The sequence below is a fragment of the Carassius auratus genome, chromosome 11 (genome assembly GCF_003368295.1).
Source record: "Carassius auratus strain Wakin chromosome 11, ASM336829v1, whole genome shotgun sequence".
NCBI classification, from domain to species: domain Eukaryota; kingdom Metazoa; phylum Chordata; class Actinopteri; order Cypriniformes; family Cyprinidae; genus Carassius; species Carassius auratus.
In genome coordinates this window covers 4,283,872-4,303,608 of record NC_039253.1, presented here as the reverse complement: position 1 = coordinate 4,303,608, position 19,737 = coordinate 4,283,872, and the positions used below count along the sequence as shown (strand labels likewise).

Sequence of the window (19,737 nt, the reverse complement as noted above, 5' to 3'; positions counted from 1 at the left end):
CAATCCTACGGTGGAAATGATTTGTGAGAAAGGATTTGGGACAACAGACGCAAACAGAGAAAAAGGAGACTCGCTGTGAGAGGAAGAAGATCAGTGCAGCACACTTAAACTCAGGATGTCTGGCAGAGTGTGGATATAGAGATATAGCAAAAAGTGCCAAGCCTTCTGTCTGCTTTTGGCTCCCACAAGAGCAAAACTCCCTGCAGACTTGTTACAATACCCGACAAAAGACCTCTTCCAAACCAAGAAGGACTAAAGTATTATTAGAACTGAATTTTGTTTCCAGGGACATGTACTTGATGGGCGCTTCACGATTAGGATGAGAAGAGGGAATGAGTATGTGTGTGTAAGAGAGAGAAAGAAAGCGAGGAGGAGGGAGAGTCCACTTTGGAAGGCAGTCTCTCTTAATCTGGAGAATTGAGAGAGGTGAGCTACTTCGTTTTGTCAGGAGTAATTTCCAGTTTTCCCGACCTGAAGTTCCTGTTAGTGTAGTGGATAAAGAGGTGACCCACACTCCACCCCGGTGTAATTAAAGCACACAAACACACACTTTATCACCTATTGAGGAAAGAAAGAACAGATTTTCTGCAGCTCATCAATAAATGTAGCATAATTTCTCATTTCAAGCATGCATATATGAACAAAACTCAGAATATCTTTGGTTTGATGTCACTAACCTTGGAAACTGTGCCTCATCCAGTAGTTATTTCATCCTCAGAAGCACTCACTGTGTCAAAAAGTCATTTTGTAAACAGAACTTTTTTCAGTTGGACTGATAAAAGTACTTTTGCCTTCTCACAGGATGAAGGGATGGATAGAGAGGCCTCTGTATTCTAGAAGAGGTGTCGGGTGAGGATCATCCAAGTTTAACGGTCTTAACTCACAGCTGCCTTACTCTCCCCATCTCCAATTAAACCCGAGCAGACTACAAGCTGCCACACAATATGCTTTGTTTCCCTTTAAATTATACACACAACCGCACAACTGTTCAATAAAGAAAAATGCACACCCTCCCCATCTCCTGATCTTGTTTTTGTAATTGCCTAGAGGAAAGGCTTTGCGGTGGCAGCTTGAGATGCATCAATGCATGTTCAAAAACCAACAGATGTCCGTTTCTCTTTCTCTAGTTGGACAGTCTGTGTTCGTCTTGGTTGCTACTGTTAGAGAACAGCCAGACCTTCACATTGTTATTGAGGACCGTCTGTCAAGTAGATTCACATCCAACAGCTGAGATAACGGACAGAATAATAGAAACCGTCATTGGAAAAATCACACAAACTCAGTGGAAAAAAGTGAATACTGTAATAACAATAAAAAAAACCCATTTCAAGTCATTTTAAGTATAATTAACAAAAGAAGTATGAAACAACACACATGTATTTACATAAGCCATAACCTCTTTCACCTGACTCTGGTTCACGATGCAGCATGTCTTGAAAAGAACCACTGTTTTGGCTGACCCTTTACCCCTTCTGATCTCCCCATCGTCCTGTGGAAAGCTGGCTGACAGCAGGCATTAAATAGGAAAGGAATGATCTTGTTTGCTTCACAGACTAGTTTTGTCTGCTACTCGGGCAGAACTACATAGAGCAGAATTTCATATCCTCTGCCACTCTGGTTTGTCCTATTAAGCAGGGAAAAAGGCAACGGGATTTGGGTGATTTCTTGTGTTTCTGTCTTTTTGGAGTAGGGCGAGAGCAGATGAGCGAGAGAAAGAGGCAGTTCATAAAAAATAAAGAAGCAGAGAGCAAAGAACATGGGACACAGAAGCGCAGAACATCCTCTCTTGGGGTTATGCTCGCAGCGGCAGTGGATCATTTGGAGGGGAGATGGTGAGAGTGAGCTCCTGTCTGATGCTAATACAGAGGGGAACGAGGAAGGCCGTGCTTCATTAGCATTGCTTTTGCTAGAGCTGTCCATGGTGCTGATCGGAGCTGTGATCCCGCTAAGGGCAGCACTACACACACCGCCTGCAGAGAGCCTGGCGTCTCGGACGACTAAACGCAAATAAAAAGCGTGGAGGAGAGGAATCGATGTTCTTTCTAAAGTGGACGTGTGACTTTGCGGCTTAGGACATGGATGCTAACTGATATGATTTCATTTGGGCACAGAGAGCTATTCGACCACACTGATGCAGCCTGTTGTTGTGATTTTTATCCTCTGGTAACCTGGGGTCTGTTTTTACCTGCAAAGTGTGCTGCACATATACAAGGGATATTTTCTCAATGTTTACTATATATATATATATATATATTGATATTATGAGTATATTTACTTTAAATTGCAATGTTCATGTCAAAATAGTTCTGTTTAAAATTAGTATCCAACTAAAATTATTATTTTATTTAATCAGACTCATTTTTTTTTCTCTGATTTAATAGGTTCCCTGTACATCACATGACAAGCACTTGAATTCCATGTGCACGGCTACCAATGTCAGTCATTCACATGATGCTGGCTAAGAATGTGATTAGCAAGTTACCTCCTCTCATTCCTTTAGCGACCAGCATTCCCAAATAACACCAGTATCCTACTGCAGTGAAGGGGCAAATCCACTTCCCCCATTTCAAGATTAATGAAACTGGAACAGACACCTTTGGAAACAGCATTCATTATTATTTCAAAACAATAAACGGTGTGATTGTGGTTAGCAGAGGCTTTCATCTCTCCAGGAGGTGCCAGCCTCCCTCAGTAACCTCACCCTGACTCTCAGGTAATCGTGCATAAAATAAGATTTCTGAATGAATGAGAGGAGGCACGAGAACATATGCACCCTTTTAATGAGGGAAACTGACTGAGAGAGTTTGTGGAGCGAAATTAAAAAAAGAAAAGAATTGACATTCGTCTGTTTTGAAGCCGAACAAAAGACTGAGTTCTCTGCATCGTTTTTCTTTTCCTTATTTTATTTGTAACATTTCCCCAAATGATGTCACTGCAATAATGTCTATCCAATAACAGGAATGTTGTTTCAAAGAATCAAAAAAGGTGATGAGAGTAAGTCCAGAGAGAGAGAGAGAAAGAGATGTGATTTCACAGGTAATCGCATTCCGATGTCATGCCTGATTGAGAGCAGTAAAGAGGAAAATCACATCAGGAATAGCAGAACAGAAAACATCATGAGGAGGAATTATATATCGCCAATTATACAATGAAAAACACGTGCACACAACGAGACAGACAAACACAAAAAGAAACCAAAGAAATCAAATGTCTAAAAAAATAAAAGGAAACATTATTTGGAAAAGCAGCAGATCCAAGAACAAATGTGCAGAGAAGTAGTGTGCATTATATCAGTGAGGTTTGCTAAGCAGTACAAATACTCCTGGCACTCAGGGATCTGCTGTCAGTGGCTCTCCTAATACAGAACCGCTGCTCTTGCATAGTGCCGTCTCTCTTTAGGGGGATGAAACCCAACAAATACATTCTTTTTTTATCTTATGAAGAGTAATTCTTCATAAGTGTAGAGAATTCCCTGCACATTAAAACTTTTGTAGGATTAATTTGATTAAATATACATGTATATAAATAAAAGTCTAAAAGATTCACACACAAAAAAAAGTGATTTATGTTTATAAGAAACATTTAAGATATAGCTATGTTTTTAAAGATGCTATCTTTTTTTTTTTTTTTTTTGTAGAAAAGGATAAATATATGTGACAAATTTGAACGGCCATCATTCAAACATCTATGTTTGTGAAAATACGCATGTATGAGTGCCTTAAAGAGCTGCATGAAGCCTTTAAAGAGTAATAATTGGTCTGTTTATGACATAAAAAAAGACTAGCGCTTGGCCCAAAGGTCACTCTAAGCCGTCCGGTAATTAGCTGCTTAATACAAAACAGCGACGAGTTTTCATCCTGGACCCGACCAGCACAATGACTCGCACTTCTGTGGACAACAAGTCTGTTGCTGGAGGTAAAAGGGCAGAGGAGATGGATGGGAAAGGTTAATTGTTAAGACTTTTCCTGTGCGCGTATGTGTGCAACCCGCCGGCATTTATTAGCAAAAGGTGACTGCGAGCTTTGTGTTTCTTTTTTGTATCTGTGTCACCGAAGTGACTACAGAGGTCAAACCCGAGAGGCGGTGATGTCATCACAGGGCACGCAGGCGGGCGAGCAAGGCCTCCACGTCCGTGTCACCATTGGATGAGCAAAGCGTCGGAGTTCGCTCTTTTTCCTTCTCTCTCTCGGGCCGGTGGGTCGGCCTGTGGGCTGCAGACGGATGGGGTTCACTCTCGTAATGAGGCTCCTTGGCAGTGGGTGATCGTGTCGAGTTGAAATTGATATTCTGCCGCGACCGTGACCTTTGCAGAGGTGCCTTCATGTTTTCTGCAGCAGAGATGGGAGGGAGGGAGATAGGAAGAAAAAAAAAGTCAGGTTCTCATGAAAACGTTTATAAAAGTTAGCAGCTCTTTGAGGACGAGTCGTGCCGGCACTAAAGTCATCAAAGAAATGAGAGAGGAAGACGGAGAGCGATGCAGCCGACAGCATGACAACACCATAAAATTTAAAGAGGCAAACACGTAGACGCTCGCTCACCTCAGTATCGTCACCTCTCACCCTTTTTATTGCTGCTGCTGTTCTTCTAGACTTTCCAGCACTAAATCTCTGATCTGTGATGAGGCGCAAGGGCTTGTGGGAAGCCGTCAGACTGACTTAATGCTCTGCACTGCTTCACTACCTTGGCACATCTACCTGATCAGACTGATGCAACCTCTGACCGCCCTTCTCTTACTCACTCTTACCACCATCCAGACTGTGAGGAGTTCAAAAGTCTGAAACCACAAGCAACAATGCTTTGATTTTAGACATTTTAAATTATAAATGATCAGCATAACGATTTGACTGAACATAAATTATATATATAAAAAAAAATAATAATAATAATAAAAAACAAGACTAATGGCAGGCACCTTTAAACTAGATGCCTACAAATAAAGCAGAATCGTATTCACAGTTATTATTAATTGTTTTCTTTGTTTGAAAAATGTTAAAACTTTAAAGTGCAAATTGATCAAATACAGCCTCACTGGAACCCTTTCCAAAAATAAAATGAGTAATTGTGAGAATTGACCAATATTATTTCTCACATCTGTGATTTTGTACATCACAAAATAATATATATATATATATATATATATATATATATATATAAATAACTTTATTTTAAGGTACAGTTCTCACTATTAAACTATAAACTATGACTTTTGCCTCAATAAACTCCTAGTTTGCTCCTTAATAGATAATAGTGATTAGCAGTTAGTAAGGTAGTTGTTAAGTTTGGGTGCAGAATAAGTGCTTTATTAGTACTATGTATGTATAATAATAGGCATGTTAACAAGCAATCCCATTACTAAAGTGTTATCATAAATAATAATTAACTGTTGCAATTGTGAGATATAAAGTCACAAATGCAAGTGATAGATGTAGTGGCAAATGTAAGATGAAATCACAATTATGAGAAATAAATTTCAATTATCTTTTCAGATTTTTATTTATTTATGTATTAAAACTCTGATGTGGAAACTGGCTTTTTTTAGACTCTAGCTTTGGACCCCTCATTTACACTACAAACCCAGGAATAAGAGTGGTATGTGTGGTATACAGAGATGCAGAGAGAGAAAAAAAAACACTTCAATAATTGTATTTTCTTTCCATATTCATTTGACACTGCCTTGACCTGTATGAATGCTGTATGGAGCAGCACGGCTGAGAAACCACGCGTTTTCCTGGCTGGTCCTGGACTGAGCGGTTTTATCATCATATTAGCAATGATTACTGCACTGGTCTCGAATCTCTCATGACAGAACATATTACAGCCACCCAGCAAAAAATACAAAAATAAATACAAAATTTGCTCCAGCATTACAAACAGAGCCTCACCAAGGTGCAAAGCACACATATTCACTTCAGCACTGGAGCAAGGGAGAGAGTGATGTATGAGTGCTTGAAACAAGGACAATCTCTACAAACAAGAAGGGATGGAGAACGAGAGAGAGAGAAACGGAAGGAAGAAAAGAGCCAGCGATAACAGCTAAGCAAAAATACCGCAATAAAGGAGCCCACAGACATGACAGTTCTCAAACAAATTTCCCACTGAAAATATACAACTGCAGCTGTTTTTCTATCTCCTCATACTAGTTTCTAAGCTGCAAATTTAGGCAGAGACGCAGACATTCAACACACTGAATCATCTTTACCAAGATATAAGACCATGATAGCAAAAGAAAACTAGATTTTTGCATTATCTTAAGAGTAATGCCTTCTCGTCCATGATGCTAGGGTGTTGTTAAGTGCTTGCCAGGATGTTTCTTTGAAATTGCAAAGAGCTGCCTTTGGCCCAAGACAAATAAAGTCTACTCATAGGTATGATATTCAGGTCTCTAGACACAGTATTGTGTGTTCTTCAATGCGGGTCCAAGGGATATTTTGGAACATTTTAATGTTTACTGTTTTGATGGAAAACAAAAGTCTAATTCTGGGAAAAAGCACACTCTTATAGTCTCTTAAAGTATTTTCACCCAGGCAGCATTTATTTGATCAAAAGTATAGTAAAAATAGTAATATTGTAAAATTAATGAACTCCTGTAATGGCAAAGTTACATTTTCTGCTGCCATAACTCCAGTCTTCAATGTCACATGATCCTTAAGAAATCAATCTAATATGATTTGGTGCACAATAAATATTTCTTACAATCAATCGATTTCTTATATTTCTACTGTTGAAAACTGTTGTACTGTAAGGATTAATGCTGTGTAAATGCTACCATGTGTACCATGTGGGTTGACCTTTTTTAAAATGTACTATATAGTAAACAATCTCATAACTTATCTAAGCAGTGTGTGAAGGTATATGTTTTTGAGCATGGATAGGACAGAATACAGTCCATTGTGTCATCCAGAGCAAATGAGAGGTTTGAGATGAATGTTAGCTGTAATGTACAGTATAGGAGTGAGTGTTGAGCCATGCTCGGGTGTGTGTGGTAGTGATTTCTCTGCGCTCTCATTACTGCTTTGAGAGAATGTGCACTCGTTTGTCTCTGTGTGCCTCTCTCTGCCCTATGCTTCAGGCCACTTTCATTAGTCTCTTTGGCTCTTCCTCTTTTGCCTTCATTTCCTGCTCGTCCCATTTGCTGTTTCCCATTCTTAAAATAATCTTTCTTTTTCTCTACACGACTCTGTTTGGCTCCATACTGCTTAATTTCTTTATCCTCTTCTTCCTTCCTCGCTCAAACTGACCCTGTTGATATGGAGAGGCTGCTTGTCTCTCATTAGTGTGAGGATGATGTCTGTGTGTCTTAATGAGTGTTAAAACACAAGCTACAGTGGAGACACTGTACGACTACATGACTTCTGATAGGTTCTGGTTTTTTTTTTTTTTACCATCCACCGAGAAGCAGCAGATGCCAAGATTTTTCTAAACTTTTTACAAGAAGCGAGAGAAACAATAGAAGCATGATGTGGTACTACAGAGACAAATCCGTGAGCAGCTGTGACAGTCATGTTCTATCTAATACAGGTCTTTTCAATAAGGTTATGGATGTAAAAAAAAAAACTTGTATTGTTTTTTTTCCCCAAGTATAAAAAAAAAAAAATAATAACTTAAGTATGTGAACAAAAATGTAAGCTAAAGTTCAGCTAGATATTGATAAATATATCTTTATATTTATAGATGGCATATTGATTACATAAAAATGGTAAGTTTTATGTTTGGGTGAAGTACTCCTTTTAATATGCTACGGCATGCATTCTGTAAGCCAGACTTTAAACGCAACAGTAAATTTAATAAGACCACCATTTGAATCATTTATCTCTGGCCAATAATTCTAAAAACTTTCAATTGATATTCCAAAAACATTCAAATCTGTCCATCCTTTCAGCTTCCCTCAAGCGCCTGTGAAGCAAACACACACTGCGGTAAAAATCTGAATGCCATGTTCCTTTCATCAGTACGCAGTTAGTTTCTCCTCAGTTCGGCTCATAAAAACTCGCTCACGTCCAGACTGTGCCATCAGAGAGAGACACTCTCATTCCTCTCTTCAAATAGAACAGGGCTGAAATACCAGTTTCTGACTTTAGAGATCATTTGCTCAATTTGCATTTTCACTGGGGGCCGCCGAGAAGCTCACTTTCTTTTCATCTCTTCGCTTTCCTGCTTTCTTTCCCTCACTCTTCGCCTGAAGTTTGGCAGGAGACTCGCTGAAACGTGACAGCGGATGAGGGCACTTGATCAACCTAACGAGCTCGAATGCAGACAGGCGTCCGATTAGTTGCAATGGAGCCTGTCTCGCACCAATCGGGACTTTAGGGGCTCCACACAATGCAATCTGTGACACGTAATTTCCTTCTCTGCATGCCGTACGGTGTGCCATGTAATCTATAGAAGTATTAGGAATGATTATACCATCTGTCTGACTGCATTCCAGCATTACTAAGGCTGGAAATGGCACCTGGTGAATAGCTGAATGCATGGAAATGAATGTGACTCTTCTCAGTGGGAGAAACAAGGTCACGCTTCTGATACTCCTTTGATGGGACTTTGTGCTACACATACAAACATGCATAATTATCAGTAATATCCTAATCAGCATATTAGAATGACTTCTGGAGAATCATGTGATGTACATTGCCATTCAAAAGTTTGGGATCAGTAAGATTTTTGTTTTTTTTCTGTATTTATATGATCAATAATACAGAAAAAACTGCAATATTGTGAAATTTTATTGCAATTTCTAACATTGGTTTCCTATTTTAATATACTTTAAAATATCACTTATTTCTGTGACGCAATGCTGAATTTTCTTCAGCCGTTACATCAGTTTTCAGTGTCACATGATCCTTCAGAAATCATTCTAATATACTGATTTATTAACAGTATTGAAACTGCTGTGCTACATATAGCTTTTTTTTTTTTTTTTTTTTAATCAAATAATTGTAGCCTTGATGCGCATAAGAAACTTTACAAATCTTATAAATCCCAAACTTTTGAATGGCACTGTATGTGATATTATATACAGTTTATATGCAAACCAAGTAGACTCATATTTACATAAAGTTTCAGTAACTACCACAATAAAATGCTGTTCTTTTAAAGGCTGCAGAAAAATATTGAGTAGCACAACTGTTTTCACGACTGATACGTATAAGAAATGTCCAATGCCCAAAGTATAACCTAAGATCACTTAACAGAGAAGCTCTATTTAAAGTCCAGAGGATGTAGTTTTTCTATGGAAAATGCATAGACAAATAAACTGGTCCACTGTGAATTATTGCAGCAACATAAGCTGCCATAACACTACAGTTTGATGACTAAATTTAGCTTAATGATCGGGCTGTCCTACTGGCCCTCTCTTGTTTGGACTCTGTGCACACTCGTTTATCTACATTTAGGTGGAAAAAGGGGAGATGGCACATGTGGACAAGGTCAAGGGAAATCAGGGCTAATTCTGAGCGGGTGAATTAGACCAGAACTACTGGTAATAAATAATGCCTTAATTGATGCCTTACGGTGCACAGGGATGTGATTATGGGCTGCCACATGAATAACAGGGAACCCTGGGCGACAGAATATGGGTTTGGTTCTGTGCAAATGGCAAACAATGTCAGACTACCAGAGACTGTGTGAGCGTATTTGATGCAATGGCACTTAAATGATGAGGGGAGCCCTGACTGATAAAGAGGGAGGTAATTCAGATCCCATGATGCTCTAATGTCCCTCTTTGTCTGACTGAAGGACTCAGAGAGCGATGACCTGCACATTATACCTTATGCTTACATGGGTTAAGCAGTAATTAAGCATATCAGCAGAGACATGCCTCATCCACCGGGCAGCCAACAGCCACCCACTGGTGCCACAGGAAAAGCATGTTTTTATGGGTTTCAATGGTCTTTGTCTGACATTTATGACAGTGGGAAGGCATTTATAAAGATACAAATATTACAAAGATAAAAAGGAGGAGGAGAGGAGGTTCCGGAGAAGCTGTGACCTTCTAATTGCCAAGCTGAAGTAGTAGTGTAACCCCTGAACCCAAGCAAGAGTCATGCATATCAAAGCAGGTCCATGTGTTGTTCTGGGATCAGCGGGTGTGAACACTGAACCGGATAAAGAGAATAAGCAATGATTCACGGTTAAACAGCATTATTCAGAGGTTCCAGTTTCTTCTCCAAAGACATTGTGTATGTTGCGTGTGCATCTCTTTGTGTTATGTGCCTTTGTGTGGGTGTATTTGCATGCATTTGTGTATCAGAGATCTTGAGGTATTGAGTCTGGATCTTGGTTTTCGGGTTTTGGTCAAAGACAAGACCAGGTTGCCAAAGTAGGAATCACCTCAACAACTTCTGGAGGAATAATGTACCCAAAAAGTCGTTCCAAACTTCTATGACTTGCTTTTATCTGCAGAACACAACATACTTCAACTGCTGAATGTTTCAACTAAGCTCAACATTAATTAAATGTCATTGATTGTTGCATATCACGACCAAGTATCATGAAGTTTGAGGTTTATGTCACCATATTCAATGTCAGTGTATGTTTTCATTAAAAAAAAAAAAAAAAATAATAATAATAATATAATTATATTATTATTATTTTTATTTTTTTATTTTTTTTAATGAAAACATACACTGACATTGAATATGGTGACATAAACCTCAAACTTCATGATACTTGGTCGTGATATAGTGACACTGAAAACTGATGTAACGGCTGAAGAAAATTCAGCACTGTGTCACTTTTATAATATATATATATATATATATATATATATATATATATATATATATATATATATATATATATATTTATATATATATATATATATATATATATATATATTATTATTTTTTTTTTCAGACTGAAGGCATCAAAACTACGAATTAACACATGTGGAATTATATATGGAATTATATGCATAACAAAAAAGTGAAAATATGTCATATTCTAGGTTCTTCAAAGTAGCCACCTTTTGCTTTGATTACTGCTTTGCACACTCTTGGCATGAGCTTCTCTTGATGAGCTTCAAGAGGTGGTCACCTGAAATGGTCTTCCAACAGTCTTGAAGGAGTTCCCTGAGAGAAGCTTAGCACTTGTTGACCCTTTTGCCTTCAGTCTGCGGTCCAGCTCACCCCTAAACCATCTCGATTGGGTTCAGGTCAAGTGACTGTGGAGGCCAGGTCATCTGGCGCAGCACCCCAACACTCTCCTTCTTGGTCAAATAACCCTTGATGCCTTCAGTGTGACTCTACAATTTTCATTTTCATAACTTTGGTATCATTCAAATTGATAATTTTGCTTCAGAAAACTCATGAGTCAGCATTCAACTTTCAATTTTATGCAAGCCTTGTGTCATTTTTGGGGGTTTGAAGGTTCTGGACCCTACTGAATTTCAATGTACGGATGAAAACAGCTGACATAATCTTTAAAATGCTTCTTATGTAGAACAAAGCAAGCCATAAGACTGTGAACAATGGATCTTCATTTTTGTAAAAATAAAAATTATGAATTATGCCATTATTTACTAATCCATCACTTAAGCCATTCTAAACATGCATGCCTTTCTTCTGTGGAACATATAAGAAGATTGTATGGACAAAAAAAATCTACATGTTTCAGAAGGCGGGGCACAGAGGAGAATCAATAATGTACAGTATGTGGAAAATAGTGTTTTTTTTTTTTTTTTTTTTTTTTTACCTTAAACCGCATAAACACAATTCATTAAACCAAACACGAAATAATGTACTTTTTAGTAGCATCATATTACCCCTTTAAAGGGGATTAAGTCTGGGTGTAATCTGAACTCCAACTCAAGTGTGTATACCTGCATAAACGCTCTTTCTCTCTCTCTGTGCAGCAGTTGTATTGAATAATCAGAGTATTTAACAAAGAGCAGCAGTGGGGAGTTGTAATCCCACAGCATTCAGCGCCTCACAAAAATTAATTACAAATGAAAACGGCTTAATGCTTACTTGAACCCGAGGAGAGAAGAGAATGTCACCAAATGATATTTGTTTAGGGGATAAGGGGAGAGAAACAGAGTGAGAGACAGAGAGAGAGATGCATGTTGTGCTGTTTCATGATTTTGAGATGAAACATCTGTATCTCAGCATCAGAGAGACTCTAGAGAAATCTTTGATGTTGACAAAATAATCAGTATGGCATTCTGAACAACATTAGCAGTTAAAAGAGCTAAACACTGCACAACATACAGTTTGTACGTACATGAGAGCGATTCAGCTATTTCAGGTCACAGAAAGGTCACTATTTGTTATTCACATGCTTGTGTTGCGCACATACACTCTTAAGTAATTTACTTTGACATACACACTCTAACTAGCAATCGTCTGCCCAAACAAACCAGTACAAGACCAATAATAGACAGACAAACCCAGCCGCAAAGATGCAGGATAAACGAACAAGCGATTCAATCTGTGGAAACATTTTTTAGCAAAAAGAGAGGGGGATGTATTTGGGGAACTTATGCCCTGCAGTGTGAGTCTGACCCAGTCATATGACTAATTGAACGTTACGGTGTCTTACCAAAACAAAAGGTTTACAAGAAAACAGAAATTGGTTGGACAGCACCTGGCCGGATGCAAACAAAATACTAGATCTTCCCTGACAAGCACAACAAACACAAGCATTTGGGGGAAATCAGGAGGATAAGACCCCAGAGAAGTGGTGATCAGAGGATTGGTGTGTGATCTAAACCCCAGTGTAAGGACACAGATGGTCCCTCTATACACACCACTCTCTAACATTCCCATCCTAATCATTGCTACATTGCAGATATGACCTGAGACCATTGCCACCAATTTGATTGCTTAATATAACTAAAACACAACTCTTGTCAACTCATTGTTTCAGGTGGACTTTTCATTTCATGCAGTGATTTGATTAAAATGTGATTTACCTGTCTTAAAAGCACTGTTTACCCTAAAAATGCTAATTCTGCCATCATTTACTCACTCTCATGTTGTTTCAAACCTGTATGACCTTCTATGAAACAAGGTATTTTTAGAAATAAAAACCAAAATGGCTTGGTTTAACAAAGCTCTTCAAATTATCTTCTTTTTGTGTTCAGTAGAATAAAGTCATACACATTTGGAGTATAATGAGAGCTTTAAATTCAGTCAGTATTTTGTCATTCAATAATAATTAATTTTAATGTATTTTACTGTCAGAGAAAAGACATATAATTTTATTCTAGACTAGACCAAAGTCTAACGAAATGTAAAGAAATTGAACAAAACATTTTAAAATGTGTACAAAAAAACAAACAAACAAAACAAACATGCAAAATATACAGCTCAATAATTGCAGACTGTATATACAAAGAGTAGTATGTTGGAGATTAAATAAGTTATATACTGTATACTGTTTCAAAGCAATACTTTATATAAATAAATCATTTTATTTATTAGCATGGATTTATTAAATAGATCAAAAGTTAAAAAGCAAAATAAATTCTGTTCTGGTAATCTCTTTAAGGTCCTGGTTGAGTCCACCATCATACTGCATAGTGTTTAAAGATTGAGGCCAATAACTAAATGGTTCAAAACCCAAAAAAGTAGTCTTTTAGCTATCACCATTGTACCTTTGTGAAGTAAACAATCCCAGGATGTTCCAGGGCTACTGTCCCAGTAATAAGTATCCTGGGAACCATTTTAGGACACACGTGTCTGATAAATGACTGTTTACTACAGAAGTTCCCTGTTTGTCTTTTCAAAGGTTTCCTGAATACATCTTCACCTTCAGAAACAAAAGCTAAAATTGAAGGCCAGGTTTCTTCTGGTCAGCCCAGTCGAATACGCTCTGTTGACATCACAGATACAAAATATCAGACATAAACTGGCTAAAAAGACAGTGTGAAACCGATTTAGTGACAGATATGAGACACAGCAGAGTGTCCCCCGACAGTCGCTAAGTGAGACAGACAGTTCACTGAGATCAGGACCGGGCTCTCTTCACGAGCTGCTCTACTGCAATGCAAAAGTTCATGAACATTTTTGTGCCAATACATAGAGTGTGTGAAAAAGTACCTCTAATTGGAAGTAACGTATATCTGTCACTGTGAATCTGCTTGCGGTAACTAGGGCGAATGGCTGGAGAGCTGCACAATTAGCAAAGATTCAAACAAAATCAGTCGTCACACTGGCAGTCTCTGTGAAGCTCTGCAGAACAAGAAGTTGGGTTTGGGTTTAAGTAATTAGAGAGAAGGAATCTTCCTTTGGATGCCAAACCTGATGAGTTTCCTGAATATTTTCTGCTACAGGACGTCTGTCTGCCTGGTGCTGCAGGGATGGGTAATTATTCAATCCAGCCCACCCTCATTTACATCGCTGTCTACAACTGTCACACTCCATCTTTCCACTATTCCCAAAGTTTTTCCTTTCTTTTTTTCTAAGTTACAGTTTTTGTTTTCCAAAGAAAATGTTTGAAATTTAGTCAATATTTGTCATGCCATATTTATTCATTTTAACCTACTTTAATCTGAAAAAGTCATATAATTTTAGTCTGTATATACATTTGTGTAAATGTATAGACATTTATAAATTTAAACACAAAGAACCATAAAACTAACCATAAAGCTGTCAATTTCAGATAATATAAGCAGCTATTAAATAATTATTATTTTTAATAATCATTATGAATTATTTATTATTACTTATTTAATTGCTGGCATAATGTAAACCGCCTGTCTTTTGAAGACTTGATTAAATATTAAAATTGTAGTTAAAATAATCCATTCTAACTGTAGGCCATTATTCAACTATACACATACTATACAACAAAATATAATGGTGTGTTCACACCGAGAGTGAAGCGAAAATGCGCATTGCATCACTTGCTCTGGATTACTCACGTTTTTTACTGCATTAGCGCAAAAAAAAAAAAAAAAAAAAAAACTCATATGATCAACAATGGTCTACCCATTGTGGAAGTCCCAAATACTCTGGGATAAGCCAAACACCGAAGTACATTTTACTATTGTATATACACTGATATTTTTTTTTTTTTTTTTGATAGTAGCTCTGTAAAATTCAACTACCATTACAACTTAATATAATTGTTTCCTATGTTCCACATATCTATATCATACATTTTTGGGTGACTAGATGGCTGCAAAGTGCTCTCTTCCATTTTCTTTTATAAATGGTCGTGTCAATAAGCTCTTTGCTGATTGCCTTGCACAAGGACGAATCGTGTGAAAGACACAATTGAGGCAAATATTGCACATTTGCGGCACATGCGTTGCACATTTCGCATCATTCACGTTGCCTGGAGCGAATGCACCTCTATTGTGTAGTGTCTTTGCATTGACTTCGTATGTAATCTACTCATGCAAATAATTAAAGTCGTGTTTGAAACATTGGTAAAATTCACTAATTCTCTTCCTCACTGGCTCCTTTCCTGTCTGTTGTCATGAAGTGATATTGATTCAGGCCTAGTCCAGTCTGTGTGCTCTCTCTCCCTAGAAGCTTCCTCTCTCCATCATTCTCTCTATCGCTCCCTTTTTCTCCCATCAAAGTCCTTTAGGTTAATGAGTAGACTGACTGATGAGCTGCAGAAGGAGCGAGGGAAAAGGAAGAAGGGGATTGAGCGGAGGGGTGCAGACAGTGAACTGTCAGTTAACAGAGATGGGACTTATGGGTGGGGTGGTCGTAATTGATCGGATTCTGCTGTAATGTATTACTACCTCCAAACACAGTTAACAGCTAACGCTGCCTAATGACTGAGGCAAACGACCAACAATTCATTGATAGCTGATGTTTACTATTAACTTCTCTTCTCATTACAGACTATAGACTAGTTTTCCATAAGTCTCTGCTGGTTGCTTATTAACGTGGTAAAAATATTTCAGTCAAGGGTCACTAACGACTGAATTGCATTTTAAAATCAATATTCAGATCCATTGCAGCAAAGCCTTGGATTCTGATTAGGTGAGATGTTACATCATCAGATCAAACAGAACTCTTGTTGTAAATTACTTTTAGAAGTTCGCTCCTCTCTACTCCACCCCGGGCTTTGAGTCGGACTCCTCAAGTCGCCAGGCTTTTCTCTCAGCTGCCTTCGACAGCTCTCAATATGCACATCCAACCTCGTGAAACGTACTTATGAATTCAAAACAGCCTCAAGTCATGCTCCATATTTCATTGAAGTTGAATATTTTAAAAGATCAACCCACTCAAAACCCCATAAACCTTTCTTATGGAGGCTTCTCTGTCCTAAAAATAAAATCTCATATGCCATATCATATTACAGGCGGCTCCATCAGGCTCTCGAGCATTCTTTAACAAGCAGACAGGACCGTTCTGGTAAACAGGCTGTCCGCATCTAAAACGTATGCTCCTCTCCCAGTCTCTTCCCCACTCGAACACGCTTGCTTTTCCTTAGTCTTCTTTCCACACAGGCCACATCTACACACCTCCAACAGAAGCTGACTACAGAAAACCTGTAAAACCAGGACTCAAACAATTGATTATTTGACTTTTACATATTACATTTAACAATCGCTTTCATTCAAATGGACTTTTGGCATAACATTCGACTATTTGAGAAGTGATTAAGCCACACAGACATTATTTTGCAGTGGTTTGTTAAGAGTAATCTGAATTTCTAGCAAATGCATTGCAGTCCGATTATTGATGTTTATATACTTTACTGATACTGCACTCCTACTAAGTAATTATAATTATATATTATTATATTTCAAGTTTGTATGATTTCAAACTGACAACTTTTCTGAGAGAACTAATATGATGACTAACCTCAATCCCTCACCAGGGCTAAAGCAGCAACTGTCCATTTAGTAATTATAAAGCTTTACAGTTAACGGTCATAACAACACATCTGTCAATCACACAAGGTTAAGAAAAGGTACACTTTTGTCTATTTAACAGGATATGGGCTTTATTTTCTTCTGAGATTGACATTTACACAATGCAAAGGTTAATTTTTCTCCTTTCTGAACGGTGCGTTAACCCTTGGGCGCTAAATGTGTTTCTATGAATTCGGGCCAACTGCGGCACTGCCTTTTGTATCTCTAACACAACAATAATAACGCCACTAATGTCAACAGCTGTGGTACATTTAATCAAATCAGCCTGCCTAATCCTGATTCGGTCAATAGAACCCAAGTAGAAACAAACGAAGCCCGATTCAGACAGTACAAAAGCAGGTTGAAGGTCACATGTTTTTAATTAAACTTAAACAAATGGCTACGGAGGCAAAAGAAGGCAAATTGTTTCAGCTCATAATCTCTAATGAGACTTTTGGCATAGGTGATAAGAGCAGATGCCTCATGCACTCGTGAAAGGTCAACTCTCATTGCCATTCTGACACAGTCTCTCTCGCCTCTTCCCTCGCCCGGCACATGCCCGTTTCCCTTTCAAACAGGAGGAGAAATATCAGCACGCTCGCCCTTTTAACGAGAGAACCCTCTTGATGGTTCTGCCCATGCGTGAAGCTGTAAACAGCACACTGAAAACATCCCTCCATATTTAATTAGATCGCAACGACGCTTCTGATAAAAATGAGATTTCTAACATGTAAAACAGACATTAATAAAATATGCAAAAGCATTATTCGCACATTCTTCATAAACAAACAAAAAACCACCCACTGCTGCGTTTCTCTCCGCCACATGCTGAGATTAATAATGAAGCAGCCTGACATTTGAAACAGAGGGTCCGATTTATAGCAGTACGAGTCGCATTTCCACTGCACACAAACACACACACATAAAAACAAAAACACTTTAACGCATTTGCCAACACTTTCAGACCTCGTATCAAGTGAGGGTAACGAGTGAGCGGTAAAGTTACATGCCACACATTTTCATGTGTAACAGTGGTGTAGTGAACAACACATCATTATACTAGACAACAGTTCAGCGGTGGGAGTCTTGTGGGCAATACTAATGGTTAATTTAGCTCCTGGACCACTGTGGCAAGCATCTCATCACAATTACACCTAATCCAAGACCTTGCGGAAGGTCACAGATGATCCGTTATAAGAAGAGAGAGAGAAAAAAGATGCAAATTAACTGAAGCATGACTGTCCGGTGAGATGTGCATGTTTTTTTTGTGTACACGTGCACTGAGTGGGTGTGTGAGAACGCTGTATATTTTTATACTACCCCCGGCCAAAGACGGAGCAATTAAAAAGACATGCACCAATAAGCTCCTTCTTCTGTAGAACGTCACTGAAACCTCTGCCAAGACAGAGAAAGACAGACTATAATCTTATATCAGAGCTGAGGAGGGATCATAAACGGCACATTTAAAGGGATAGATCTGGGGAAAAGAAAACATCACTATATAAAAATAGTATTATATGTAAACTGAATTATAAATAAACATTTTACATTATTTTATTTTTCTTTGACTTAGGTTGTGTACAATTTCACTGTGTGTACAATTTCACACAGACACAATAAATAAATAAAAACCTAATATTCCTATGGCATGGAATTTAGTCAATGTTACTTTGAACATTTACTAATGCATGTTTGTATTTGTTATTAATTAAAGCTGCAGTAGGGAACTTTTGACGCTCTAGCGGTTAATAAACAGAACTGCTTTCGTGTTTCGGAAGGACATTGTAGCTGGAACTACTTCTCTCTGTTTATGTCTATGAAGAATCACAAAGGTGTTGGGTTACTCCACCGCGGTACCCTCGAAGCTAAAATAGTCTGAATATAAACACTTATTATAGGTGTACCCTAGTGATTTTAGACAAGCTAAAAACACGGTTTGGAAAATGGATTCATGGTGTACTCGCTTATTATATACATTTTTCTACATTTTGAACACAAACAAAGTTACAGACCGCAGCTCTGATTGGTTGTTTCCTTACCGGGAGCGGTCTGTAACTGCAAATGGCAATAGGACCACTGGGAGGAGCCAGAGGAGCTTGATTTTTTTCATAGATTATCTGTCTCATATTCTACTGTCAGGACATAATGACAGGTTTAACAAATATGTAAAAAAACATATTTTTACAAAAGTTACCTACTGCAGCTTTAATGCACCTTGAATTAACATGAAAACCATGAATAGTTTTACATTACCAAAGGTTAATCAATGTTTTATACATATATCGCTAATTGTTAGTTTATGTTAGTTAATGCATAAAACCTTATTGTAAAGTGTTATAAAAAAATAAAAAAATAAAATAAAAAAACTTTACCTATGCAGTTGCTTTTATACTCATATATTCAAACTTGCTGTGTTGCAACAATACATCCAATAATCAATGCTTATTATTGCTGTCATCACACTTAGCACGATGCATCTACTTGAGGCATGTTTAAATAATTGCAATTAAGATGAGAGCTTGATGGAGAAAATGTTTTTAAGCAGAAGTTCTCAAGTAGAAAGAAAGAAATTCCTTCCATGTCTAAATGAGGACCAGAACAAATGGTCCTCTCTCTTCTAATTGGTAAAGCATTGTCAGAGGGAAGCATGAACACAAATAAGTGACCTTAGACTAATGCGGTTGACCTCTGACTAGCTTTTCATCAATGAAACAAAGCCAGATCACAACAGGCTGAACAACATCAAGCACCAAAAAGATCTTTGTTCACACAGCTCTCTAAAATCCCACCTGAATGTACAGTAGAAATATTCAGAAGTCCTCTGGAGGCTAGTGATGTATGGGACACAAAGAAAAGCTTTTATCTGATGTACCAATAATCCATAAAGGCAATGCAATTGCTTGTGGTGGCAAGGACAGGCT

The 19,737-nt window shown here is 38.0% G+C and overlaps 1 protein-coding gene across 1 annotated transcript in view; it reads right to left on the bottom strand.

Annotated features, from left to right (window-relative positions):
- Positions 1-2,507: 2,507 nt before the first annotated feature.
- Positions 2,508-19,737, bottom strand: part of LOC113110818 (protein diaphanous homolog 3-like) — a 211,720-nt gene continuing 194,490 nt past the window's right edge. The window contains exon 22 of the mRNA XM_026275020.1: positions 2,508-4,328. Within this exon, the coding sequence (XP_026130805.1) occupies positions 4,093-4,328 (236 nt within the window). The 3' untranslated portion in view covers positions 2,508-4,092. The remainder of the gene's footprint in view (positions 4,329-19,737) is intronic.